The sequence below is a fragment of the Heptranchias perlo genome, chromosome 2 (genome assembly GCF_035084215.1).
Source record: "Heptranchias perlo isolate sHepPer1 chromosome 2, sHepPer1.hap1, whole genome shotgun sequence".
NCBI classification, from domain to species: Eukaryota; Metazoa; Chordata; class Chondrichthyes; order Hexanchiformes; family Hexanchidae; genus Heptranchias; species Heptranchias perlo.
Window position 1 is genome coordinate 67,444,514 of NC_090326.1, and position 14,063 is coordinate 67,458,576.

A 14,063-nucleotide genomic window follows, 5' to 3' on the forward strand; every position below is an offset into this window, starting at 1 on the left:
AGTTACAAGTTACTGTGCATGCATTCAATGATGGCATAAAAATCAGGATTTTCTTATAAATGAATTTAGGGTACATAACATTTCCGAAACTACAAACGGCATCCTCAAAGCCAGTTTTCATAGTGGTCTTGTGCAGTAGGAAAAAAATGACATACTAGAAACAAGTTCATATATTTTATATTTGTTAGGAACTGATACTGTCTACAAACTTGCCAAGTACATTTTAAACTGAGCTTCATATTGAAGAACTTTTTTGTGCTTCATCAATACTGCTATTTTTTTTCTTGGTTGTATACACTTAGAATACCACTAGAGAGAGCTCTTCAATTTCTCATAGCTCCCTTCCAACAAGGACCCAATTCAACTTCACTGTAAAATTGCTACTTATCTGGTTTTCCAAGAATATCAAACTGAAGGTCCAGATTTCATAGTTCCCAAAGAAAAACTGGCAAAAGCAGACCACACTAAGATAAACATTATCACATACCATCAGCTGCAGCTTCCTCATGGTTATCATAATGTTCAGATGCCAGTGAAGCACTATCTGGCAACGGTTCTTCATAGCTGTCCGAATCATCTGATTCCCCTACAAAATAATTTAACATTTAAGCACAGTTAACATTCTTTGTTAATATGCACAGGAGAATTGTTCATTAAAGCTTAATGAAGTTCAATTAAGTACAACATTAAAATTCATATAGCAAGTTTATTTAATGTGGGCAAATAAGGAGTTAAGAGCAGTTCATGTGCTCATTCTCACACAGGAGCTCACGCGTGCAATCAAACATTTCACCTAGTGTTAGTAATCAGCAGACAGCGATCTTTTTTATATTTGTTCTTTGGAATGAGGACAACACTATCAAGCCCAGAAGCTACTAATTCCACCTAAAATGTCTAAAAAGTGGAAGGAGACAGACTATAATTTCACTGCCTTTACCTGCCGTTAACCAGCCGGGTGTCTAAAGTGCCTGCCTATTTCAGGCGGTAGGCCCCTTTTAATATGGAAATCAGGGTCCTATGGCGTAAATAGGACCCCGATTCCCATTTTAGGTCGGAACTGATCGGAGCGTGTGCTGTGCAGGCTCCGATCAGTTTCATGGGCGATGGCAAGTGTTGAATTATTATTTTCAAAGGCAAGTGTTGAATTCCTATTACTCCTCCTGCTCCTCCGCGGATCCCACCCTCCACGATCGTGACCCCTCCCTCCACCCCACATACCTTGCTGGCAAGTTTGATGTCCTGCAGCTCGTCTGCCAAATTTAAATGAGGCTGAGGCCTCAAAATCATGGGGGCCTCTGCCAACGGAAATAGCAGCCGGTCAGTGCACTCTGCCAGTCATCGCCCAAAATTCAAAACTGACTCCCCCAGAAACTAACAGTCAGCATCATTTATATTAAAAAAGGAATTTCACAAATATCTAACAGCAGCAAAAGAACTGGGCATCATCAGCACTTTGCCAGTGGAAGCCATTTTTCACAGCCTAGCTTCAAAAGGACAATAATGCATGAAAGAGGGTTTAGACAGGAATGAGAGATAGTTCCAAGATTTAGGGCTCAATGAAAAGTTCAATGTATTTTTATTGGAGAGAAGGTTAAAAGGATATGTGATCCACTTTATAAAATGCTGATTGGCATGGATAATTTAGGCACAAAAGTGGCAGATGGGCTGAGGCAGGGACGGAGCATGCTACGGAGGTGGAAGTAGGTGGTCTTAGTGATGGAGTGGATATGGGGTCGGAAGCTCATCTCAGGGTCAAATAGGATGCCACAGCTGTGAACGGTCTGGTTCAGCCTCAGACAGTGGCCAGGGAGAAGGATGGAGTCGGTGGCTAGGGAACGGAGCATGTGGCAGGTGGCCAAAAACAATGGTTTTGGTCTTCCCAATATTCAGTTGGAGGAAATTTCTGCTCATCCAGTACTGAATGTCGGACAAGCAGCATGACAAATTAGACAGTGGAAGGGTCGAAAGAGGTGGTGGTGAGATAGAGCTCATAGTGTACACGTGGAACTTAACGTTGTGTTTTCAGATGATGTTGCCGAAGGGCAGCATGTAGACGAGGAATAGGAAGGGGCCAAGGATAGATCCTTGGGGGATCTCCAGAGTTAACAGTGCGGGAGTGGGAAGAGAAGCCATTGCAGGTGATTCTCTGGCTATGACTGGATAGACAAAGAATGGAGCCAGGCGAGTGCAGTCCCACCCAGCTGGACAACAGAGGAGAGGGCACTGCAGGAGGATGGTGTGGTCAACCGTGTTAAAGGCCGCAGACAGGTCGAGAAGGACGAGGAGGGATAGTTTACCATGGTCGCAGTCACATAGGAAGTCATTTGTGACATTGATAAGGGCCGTTTCAGTGGTGTGTCAGGCGGAAACCTGATTGGAGGGATTCAAACATGGAGTTGCAGGAAAGACGGGCATGGATTTGGGAGGCAACAACACAAGAAATTGGAGGGGGCCAAGGATATACCTTTGGGGGATTCCAGAGGTAACGATGAAGGAGCAGGACGAGAAGCCATTGCAGGTGATTCTGCGGCCACGACTGGCTAGATATGAATGGAACCAGGCAGTCTCACCCAGCTGAAGGCAACACCACACTCAAGGACTTGAGAGGAAAGTGAGGTTGGAGATGGGGTGGTAGTTTGCAACAGAGGGGTCAAGGGTGGGTTTTTTGAGGAGGGGATGATGATAGCAGATTTGAAGGGGAGGGGGACAGTACATAAGGAGAGGGAACCGTTAACAATATCAGCTAACATGGGGGCCAGCAAAGGAAGTTGGGTGAACAGCAGTTTGGTAGGAACAGAGTCGAGGTTAGCAGGAGGTGGGTCTCATGGATGGGAGAGAAACTAGAGAAAAATGTGAGTTCAGGGCTAGCACAGGGGGGAACATTAGGGGAAGTTTGGCTTGGTGGGCTAGGGGAAGGAAGGGAAGCGACAGAGGCAGCTGAACAGATGATCTCAATCTTAGTGACAAAGAAGCCTATCAGCTCTTCGCACTTGTTGTTGGAGGTGAGGGTGGAGGCGGCAGGGGAAGAGGGGTTTAGGAAGACGGTTTGTAGTGAAGAGAAGCCGGGGTTTATCTATGCATTCCAGGATGATCCTGGAACAGTGAGCAGCTTTGGTAGAGGACAGCAGGACCAGCGTGTACCTTGTGGTCCAGCCAGATCTGGCGATGAATGGCTAAACCGGTTGTCTGCCATAAATGTTCAAGTCTGCATCCCTTGTACTTAAGGGAGCAGAGATGAGGGCCTTACCAAGGGGAATCACCAGGGTGAGAGTGTAATGGTTTTAATGGGGACAAAGACATCAAAGATGGAGGTGAGGGTAAGATTGAGCAGATTGGTAGCTGCAGGAATGTCGTGGTGAATGGAGGGCCAAAGTCTAGACAATTGGGAATTTGACAGTGCCATTGTAAGTGACTTGGGAGAAAGTTTTTTCCAGGGGCGGACACAGGGACACAGATGGAAGTGGGGTTGGGAGGGGGAAGGGTGATGTGAGTGGAGAAGGATACAAGGAAGTGATCAGAGATGACCTTATCTGTGATTGACACAATGGGAATAGAGAGGTCGCATAAGATAGCAAGGTCGAGGGGAGGCCGTGTATATGGGTTGGAGAGTTTATATGAAGGGAGATACCTAGGAGGATAGGAGGGCAGTGAATTCAGAGTAGAGAGGGATGATGAGTTGCGATGGAGGTTGAAATCACCAAGCATGAGAAGTTGCTCGGTGCAGAGGCTGAGGGAGGATAAGTTAAGATATCGCAGTGAAAAACTTGGTGTGGTATTTGGGTGGGCAGTAGAGAACGAGGATTTTAAAAGGAGGTGAGAGGGATGGAACAAGGTGAGATGCTAAAAAGGAGAAGGTGCCAGAGGAGTAGGGGGGACAGTCCAAGGTGTGATTTAATAAGGGCCACACCGCCACTGCGGCAGTCCGGACGGGGCAAGCGATGGAAGGTATAGCCAGGTGGGGAGGCTTCATTAAGTTGGAAGGTGTCATCACCCTTCAGTCAAGATTCCGTCAAGGCCATGATTTCGATGCAATCATCCACAATAAGCTTATGCATGGCAAGGGCATTGTTCACAAGTGAATGGAGGGAGATGTGGAGAGGGGCAGTGATAGCTGATCCGCTGGCAGAGTTAGCGGGTCAGCGCTGGGAGGAGTGAGTGGGACGGGAAGGAGATTGGCAAGATTAGTCCCAAGCAGGCACGCTCGGAGAGAAGGCCAGTTAGAGAGTGGGTGTGGCAGTTGGGGTTGCTGCTCGTAAGGAGGCAGCGATGAGTGCCTCAATGGGCCCTTCGTAGAATATCAAGCGAGGCATAGAGGGTAGCTGTAGGCTTATCTAAGAGGGAGTCAAGCCTGGGATGGCAGCAGGAGAGTAGCAATTTCGAGGAGTGCTGAAGGGTTGGGGTAGGGATTTGTGGGGGGGGGGGGGGGGGTGAGAAAGAGTACCCAAGAGGGGAAAAATGAAAGGAGGCATGATGACAGGAGAGGGGCCTAGGAGGGGCCAAGAGAAAAGAATGAAAAAAAAAGGGGAAATAGAAGTGATGGGCTTGGGTCTGGAGATGCAGCAAAAATGCACACACGAACAGACACAAGGAAACTTGAGTTACATAGGCTTGGTTACATAGCAAGATTAGGACAGATTATTCCCTGTTTATTACCAGGACATGAGAGGAGACAATAGGAGGGAGTCCAAAGTTAAAGTCAGAGGTCCTGTGGTGAGATAAAGTTGATGTAGATAGGGTGGAGTCAGCTTGGAGCATTGACGAACTGATATCCAGGTTCAGAGACAGGTGTGGAGGGCGAGTGTGTCCAGAAGCTATTTGAAGGGTAGAGTATTGGAGAAAAGCACAGTAATATAAATTATATGGTTGAAATGCCATCCCAATGGCATAAACATTGGGTGCACCATGTGAATATATTGAAGCTTTACTTCGCCAATGAGGTGATGGCCCTTTCTGTCCTGCCTACCTTGTGGGGCTGCAAGGACAACATAATTGATTTGGTAGCTGAGAGTGAAGGAGAGACCTTGGTGGGGAAGATTGATACAATTTCCCAGTTATCACTGAAACAGATACAGTAGGCTGAAAAGTTGTTGAGAGTTTTCAGCCTCTGTTCTCAGGGAAACCTGGTTACACATAAAAGATTGTGTGAAGATTACAGGAGATTAAATGACCTTACAGTAGTGATGTGTGCTGTATGACTCACATGTAGAAGATCCTTGAAAAGCTAAGATATGCCAACTACCTGACAACTCTCATCCTGACCAAAGGTTATTGCAGATTGTACTGTGCAAGGAAGCCATAGTGCTCTCCGCTTTTGCGACAACTTTGTGGTCACGAACCATCACCATCAGCCGAAATTGGTGCCTTTAACAAGCTGAAGGTGATGCCCTGTGCAGAACCTGCCCTAGCCAGCTAGAATTACACTTGTTAGTTTGCAGTAAACACAGATGTGATCAACAGGTAAATGGTCAAGGGGCAGAGAATTCTGTTATTTACTTGAGCAGAATTCTTATTTATTTGAGGCACAAGCAGTTGCTATACAAATTGACGTACTAAGCAATTGAGAAAGAATGCATTAGTGTAATGTGGGCATTGAAAAGACAGCAGCTCATCTTCTATGGCAAACATTTTGCAGTATATTCAGACCACAATCAACTGGTTTTGTTAAATTTGACCCAGGACAAAAATGTTCATATTCTATGATACATCTGCAATGAAATGCTACACAAAATATACACTGTTCAGTGCCCAAGAACCTCTTCAAAAGAGGTGGGGAGAGTAATTTGACAGATTCCATTAGTATTGTCAAGCTATAGGGGAAGAATTTGCGTATAAACATAAATTAACTTTTAAGAAAAGTTGCTGAGAACCTGGGAGGCAGATATTTGTTCAACATGGGTGGGGGGGGTGGAACTTTCACCATTCTAATGGAGTGCCCTGCTGGCATTATATCTTTAGAGATGTTTCTTCTTCAGGCGCTTGCTGCTGCTTTCAGGTCACCGACATCTGGTGTTTATTTTCAAATGGAATTTCTCATTCTTCCCCTTTCTGAGGTCATCCTCTTGTATTCCGTTGCTTAGTATTTAACAAAAAATGGATATTCTAATGATGTTTCCTCTCCTGCAACCTTCTTTGTTTACTTTGTGGAGTCAATCAACATAATGCTTGGGCTGTCACAGAAAGTTAGGTAGGATCTCATTGTTTCCAAATTGTCATGTAATGTTATATTGACAGCACCACCTACAGACGAGACTAGTCACCATTTTTAATATATTATAGATACTTTGTGCTCTGCATAAATAAGGCTACAGCTGAGGAAGGACCAAGATGTCCACCATCTCCCAGTATGTCAGTCTTTCACAAGACAGCTTTTATTCCATACAACGTTGATATGTTAAGTCAGCAAGACCTCACTTTGATAGTGTGAACAACATACATTTGTAGCTTATTCAATTTGCAAATGGGAACATTAACCCATGAAATACATTCCAGAGAGACTAAGGAAGCAATAAAGACTGTACCAAGAAAACCGTGGGAACTAGAAACTGAGTGAAACTGCACCACACGCAAATACTATGAGACTCTCTTTAGCATTGATTTCTAATGGAACAGACGGTATATTTAAAGGTAGTTTCTGCTGAAATTGTACATAAACTTTTGCTGTTCTGCATTTGTCCTGTAAGTTGAATTTCTGTAGAAATTAAATCTAGTTAGTTACTTTGGAATCTAAGTCCAGCTCATGTCTAGAGTCGCTTGGAAGAAAAATGTGCAGTGGGCGCTCGCAATCTAGGATTGTGAGGGTCCTAAAAGGTACGAGATCTCAGTAGGGGCAGAAAAACCAGATGGCAGTGTTGGCTGAGAAGTCCATTTGCAAGGATTGTGGGAAGACCATCGCATGAGGTAATGGCTCAATAAAATACCTTAAAATAATGCCAATATGGTGCCAATGAATTGTGACAGATGCCGATATCATCACACTCATCATCCCAGCAACCCAAGTTGGGACTTCTTGTGGTACATCTGATATTTCCAGAATAGATGAGCAGTTGAATCCAGAAAAGGATACTCACAGTTTTCACCAGGAATACTCTGTGCATTCCAAGTTGAAAAGTGTTGAAGAACTTGATGGTCCTTTTATCAATGCATTCATAACTGCAAAGCTGGCATTGCTAACTTTCTTTAAAAGGACAAGGTCACAAGATGGTGAATGAAGCAGAGGAAGTCTACAAGCAGGGCTTGTTCACCACAGCACTGACAAGGATAGTAAATTCCAAGGAGGTAAAGGATAACATGGCCTATTTAAAAATAAAAAATGGCTGTTCTCGGAGTGGATCAATATCAAAGAATATGCCACCATGCTGGTTAGTGCCAAGAAAGTCTTGGTGCCAAAAACTAGCTTTGAAGATTTGGAACTGTTGTCAGCACCAGGATAATGCAGCTAAACAGCAACAGCTAGCGCCTGTAATAGTATACCTCTTTGTCAGACTCTTTACCATCAAGGAAATTTCATTAGGAGGAGGATCTGGCAACATAGTTTAGTGCTGAAAGTTTGAACGCAACAGAAGCAGAAGTCAAGAACAAATGCTCAGTGTTTGTTAGTTGCCAAGAATTTCCCGGCAGTCGGCACAAACGCTTTCAGGATTTCACCATTGTCTAGTTGGTACTTTGATAGCATCAACACTGAAGTCAATTGATAGTATTCAAACATGAATTAGTCTTGTGTTCAGTTTCAGATACCACATCTCCACAAATCCCTGAATCAAGGGATTCAGACTTTGCGAACAAGAGCCTCAGTAGTTGTCCAGAAGGTTGCCTGGTCCCAAAGGAGCCCAGTATTCAGTTTTTGGCCTGATATGTTTGAGTATGGTGGAAAATCTAGAACACCTAGGAGCACTTGGAACTAATACTGACGTTCCCAATGTCTTCAACCATTTTACCAGAAAAACAAGATACAAGTAGCTTGTGCCATTGTGGACAAGCTCCAGATTAATCTGAAACTGGCTGGAAGAACTATCAATATCTAAGAGAGGCACTTCTTTTACATGGTGAGGGAAGGAATACCAGAGCATCACAATGATTATTCTCGCTGTTGGGATCCTGATGGATGCTGCAATCAAGTTTTTTTTCTTCCAATGCTACACACCATGGTCCTGCCAAGGCAGCAGGCAAGTGAGGTAACCAAAACTCTCCCATTACAGATATGTAACCAGTGGCAAGGCATGTAAATACCACTTGGATTTATTTACTTCCTTCTTTCTTGTGGGGGAAGCACTCAGCCTCAATTAACATTTTTGAATGTGTGAACTTAAGGCTCAGTGTGAGGAATGTCAGGACTGGGAAATTTTTGAACCCAGTATCAGCCATCAATCTTTACTCAGGAGTAACAAGTTGGACGCAGATAAAAGCTTCCTTTACATGTGTTGCAACACCATCTCAGAAGATCACAATCCGCTGTACGAGTGTGGCATTTTCAATTCCTACAGCAACCATCATTTTGGCCTTTTAGTGAGATTGCTCAATTAGTATTTTACTGAATTATGACCATCAAAAATTACTAATTGATATGCAACTGTGAAACTTTCATCCCATCATCAATTTAGACTTCATTCAAATCCAGGTTCCAGGAACGAATAGACCACCTCACCATCCAATTATCCATTAGATTTAAAACTTGCAGACACTATTTTTCCATAATGAAAAAGGTTGCTTGAAAATATAAAGTTTTTACTGAAATTAAATCATAAGCATGACCACTCGTGTTCATATACAAACCAGGTGTATTTTTAGGATTCAGCTTTTGCCTAGACAGTTGGAATTTATGACTCCATAAAAGCCCTACACAGCAATACTATAATACATAAATCTGATGATACAATTGCCGGATGTACAAGACTTAATTTGTCATTTAAAACAGATGTAAAGTTAAATAGAACTGAAGATTCCTTATTAGCAAGCATTGGATTACGTTCTTCATGCAACAAATTGTATTTTGAAACAGTGCCAATTGCACAAACTATGCATCAGACTGCAGCATACAAACAAAAACAATAAAAGGGCTGCCACCATTTTTTTATATTCAAAGTAACAAAAGCAATCATATTAAGTGTTTAGACAGACATCTTTATTATTCCCTTATGAAGTAAAATATAATATTCTAGGTCATAAAAATAAATAATTTTTAAAGAGTCAATCCAGGAGTGGACATTTAGTTACATTTAACAGTTTTATGCTGGTGCAGTAAAAGATGTCATCGCTTTGTACCACGTGGAGCCGTAAACCCTTGACTCACAACTCTAGCCAAAAATCTGTCACAGCAGCCAGAGTCAGTATTGTAGTTGCTGTGCTCACAGCCAACAAACTATTAATCAATCCAGTTTTATGTTGTAACATTTCTCCAGCAACAATAGTTATGTTTTGTGCTATAATAATGGCTTGACCTTACTAGTCATAAATTACATGTTAGCCGGCTGACAACTTTTCACTAACATACTTACAGTCAGCTATTTTAACAGGAGTAATTTTATTAGACTACTTTCTTCATCATACAACTGCAGAAGAAAAATCTTTAAGCATATGTATCCAAACAAAATACATTAAACCTAGGTGATAAGTAAACTGTAAGAATCATTTCTCTATTAGTGCCAATTAAGGTGGATAATTTTGGGAAGTATTGTAACTTTCTGCAAAATAACTTCTATGACTTCAGTACTTTGTTAAAAAAAACCTTACCCACGCTTCAGTCTTACAGTCATTGCAATGCTTTGACTTGCACAATGCATGACATCTACAACATTTGAGCACCTAGCACAATGTAGCCCCTGAGCTAGCAGTAAATCAACACTAATGAAAATAAAATTGACATACAAAATGTTTTAAAACAATGCAGTAAAGCACAAAGGATGATGTTAGTTAAAAGTTACATCAAGGCAAGTGGTCAACATATAACTTACATTTAACTTACCTATGAAGTACATTTAACTGCACTTAACCATACAAATTAGAAACAGTCTTTTAAAGATGCTCCAACACATATCCTAGCTCCTGCCATGGTTGCATCTGTTCAGTTTTACCAAATGCAATTATCGGCAAGTTTCAGCTCTCACTTCATCATTCTGAATGGCTAGATTACTAAACTGCTGCACTGTCGTTACCTTCTTGGCCTATCAAGACTCACAGATTCTAGTTATTAAGAATTGATCCTATGTCTACAGCTGGTAGGTAACAGACCTCTGCCTGTAGGTTCACACAAGCTTTTGCTGACCTCAAGCTGTGACCCTCATACCAGTGGCCACAGGCTGCAGGTCATGACCTCTTCAAGTGGTATCTTGGGAGTGAAGTCAATTCAGCTGTAGGAGGATGGACAAAATCTATTGCACAGATACGAATACTATTCTGCCTTTAATTTTAACATAAAACTGAAAAACATAAAATGAAACCAATGCTACTTGCAGCATATCACCATTAAAATAAACAGAACACTTTCCAGGATTACTTGAACTCACACTAGAAAATACAACAAAAAACTTTATATTTTAAAAAAGGTAATTATTACTGTAGAGAGTTAGCAAGCAAATAGTGTTCAACAGTGGCAATTGCCACAGTTAACAATTAAAGATGTTACTAAGAATAGCTTGCATTATATTGTGCCTTTAACAAAGAAAAGTGTCCCATGGCATTTAAAAGAGGGAAAGTAAAATTAAAGGCATATTAATAAGAATTACCAGGTAAATTTCAAAAAAGACAATAATTAATCTGATAATACAAAGCATTTCATTAATTTACCTTGCCTACACAACAGTGCAACTCCTAAATCTCTCTAGTCACAGATCTCACAATTCATTACAATTCAGAGGAATCTCTTCCCCTCTACACACAAATCCCCACAAACGTTTTCAATATTCACACGATTAACATAATTCTGTTTCACAAAGTCTGTGCTATTTGTAAAAGCGAAAGCAACAGGATACCAGAAATAACAGACTACAACTGATTACAACTGCCATTGATTGGCCCCTGCCTCCTCATTTAAATGCTCAAAATTTGCATTTGTTAAGGTTTGACCAGCAGAGGGAGCAACTACCCCCCACCCCCACCCCCTCCTCTCTCTAAGTCAGCAAGTTCTGATACTGCTGAGAATCAAAATGAATACAACAAAACTATTGCAGATATGTCCGCCCTATCAGGTATTAATATTGACCGTTTTTATTAGACAAGGTACTTTAAGTGGCAACTGGAGATATATTGTACATTTTTTAAATCTGACATTTTTGCTAGAAGAAATTTATACTCCAGTTCTCCCCCACCATCTCCCCACAACACTCTCCAGTCCCCACCCCACCATGCGCACACAATTTTTGTCTCCAGGTCACAGGTGAAGTGCTAGATTGTATAAATGCAGAGATTAGACAAGCGTGTAACAAAGGCATAGTTATGGGGGACGTTAGCCTTCACATAGATTGGGAAAAGCAGACTAGCAACTGTTGGAAAGGTAGTGAATTTCTTGAATGTGTCCGGGATAGTTTTCTGCAGCAGTATGTCCTAGAGGCAACAAGGGGGCAAGCCATACTAGATTTAGTAATGAGTAATGAACCAGATTTAGTTAACAGCTTAACTGTGCGTGAACATCTATCCAATAGTGATCATAACATGATCGAGTTCAATGTAGTGTTTGAAAGGGAAAAAAGTGAATCAGCTGCTAAGATTCTAGACTTGGGTAAGGCCGACTTCAATGGGATGAGACAGAGACTGTCCACAGTAAACTGGGCAAATCTGTTAATGGGTAAAATGACTGATGATCAGTGGGAAATGTTTAAAGAAACATTTAACGTGATACAGAATTGGTTTATACCCCTGAGGGGCAAGAACTCTACTTGCCAAAGAAAAACAGCCATGGACAACTAAAGAGGTACGGGACAGTATAAGACATAAGGAAAGGGCATACAAAAAGGCAAAAAATGGCACAGATCCTGGCGAATGGGAAAGATACAAAGATCAACAAAAGGTCACAGAACAGATAGTAAGAGCTACAAAAAAGAGAATATGAAAAGAAACTTGCAAGGGATATCAAAACCAATACGAACAACTTTTATAGTTATATTAGGAAAAAAGAGGGTGGTCAGGAGCAGTGTTGGCCCCTTAAAAACTGAAAGTGGTGATATTGTCATTGACAAAGGGGAAATGGAGGACATGTTGAACAATTACTTTGCATCAGTATTTACAGTCGAAAAAGAGGATAGCATGCCGGAAATCCCAAGAAAACTAATATTGAATCGGGGACAGGGACTCGATAAAATTAACATAGGTAAAGCAACAGTAATGAAGAAAATAATAGCACTAAAGAGTGACAAATCTCCAGGACCAGATGGTTTCCATCCCAGGGTTTTAAAGGAAGTAAGTGAGCACATTGCAGATGCCCTAACTATAATCTTTCAAAGTTCTCTAGATACAGGAACTGTCTCTCTAGATTGGAAAATTGCACATGGCACTCCGCTTTTTAAGAAAGGAGAGAGAGGGAAACCAGAGAATTATAGACCAGTTAGCCTAACATCTGTTGTGGAGATTACGAGGAGAGATTACACAAATTGGGGTTGTATTCTCTAGAGTTTTGAAGGTTAAGGGGTGATCTGATCGAAGTTCATAAGATATTAAGGGGAACAGATAGGGTGGATAGAGAGAAACTATTTCCGCTGGTTGAGGCTTCTAGGAGTAGGGGGCACAGTCTAAAAATTAGAGCGTACCTTTCTGGAGTGAGATTAGAAAACATTTCTACACACAAAGGGTGGTAGAAGTTTGGAACTCTCTGCCGCAAACGGCAACTGATACTAGCTCAATTGCTAAATTTAAATCTGAAATAGATAGTTTTTGGCAACCAAAGGTATTAAGGGATATGGGCCAAAGGCAGGTATATGGAGTTAGATGACAGATCAGCCATGATCTTATCAAATGGTGGAGCAGGCACGAGGGCTGAATGGCCTACTCCTGTTCCTATGTCACACATTTCCTGCAGCAGAGAATACAGGTAACTACTTGCTCCAGGCCCATATCAACATTTAGTACTGGTAGCTAAGAGGGGCAAGAAAGCAGTCTGATGTGCTCTATTTGATGTTATTTCCTGTCCTCCAAGGAAGCAACTGTCTCTACTGAGCACCTGCCCACAATGACAAGGCTAAGGTTGGGAACTCAAATATATCAGTAGTTAACCTGCATTTGCCACTCTCTGCTCCAACAATTTTGTATGCGATTTTGGGCATCTTTCCTTCAACAGAACTTTAATGGATTGGAGAAGCTTCAGAAAAGGACAAAAATAATTCCTGAACTTTGTGCTCTAAGTTATGAGGATAAATTGGCAGAGCTGCAACTTCTTTTCATTGTAGAAAAGTTGAGGAGAAATATGATTCAAGTCTCAGTTGATTAAGCAGGCTATTTGACAAACTACGTGCACAGAATCAGAGGAGATAGATATAATAAAGTAACAGATTTAACCAAGACTAAAAAGATTAGAAGTAATCTTTTCCCCTACAGACTTGAGAAAATGCAGAAGAAACTGACAGCACAAGATGAAGCTATGTCAACCAATTTCTTCACAAGGAAGCTAGATAAATATCTGGAAGACAACAGAATTGGAGGTTATAGGAATGAGCACAGATAATAATGCTAAAGATCTCCATGAAACAAAATGTTGCCTGCACAGCTAGGGTCGGGGAATATTCCCTGTGAAGGGCAGCAGCACAGGGTGAACATTGCAGAAATGAGGATGGAAAAACACCGTAGATCATGGAGTTGAACATACGAATTTAGAGCAGGAGTAGGCCATTCGGCCCCTCGAGCCTGCCCTGCCATTTGGTAAGATCATGGCTGATCTGATTTTGACCTCAACCCTACTTTCCCATCTACCTCCAATAGCCTGTGACTCCCTTGTTAATCAGGAAACTATCTAACTCAGCCTTAAAAATATTCAATGACTTGCCTCCACCGCTCTTTGGGGAAGGGAGTTCCACAGACTCACGACCCTCAGAGAAAAAAATTCTCCTCATCCCCGTCTTAAATGGGTAAACCCTTATTTTTAA

General features: G+C 41.8%; 1 protein-coding gene across 2 annotated transcripts in view; it reads right to left on the bottom strand.

The window, feature by feature from the left end:
- The window catches only part of skap2 (src kinase associated phosphoprotein 2), a 283,699-nt gene that overhangs the window by 239,591 nt on the left and 30,045 nt on the right, over positions 1–14,063 (bottom strand). For both annotated transcript variants that reach the window (XM_068002204.1, XM_068002193.1), the window contains exon 4: positions 488–586. In XM_068002204.1, the coding sequence (XP_067858305.1) occupies positions 488–586 (99 nt within the window). The remainder of the gene's footprint in view (positions 1–487; positions 587–14,063) is intronic.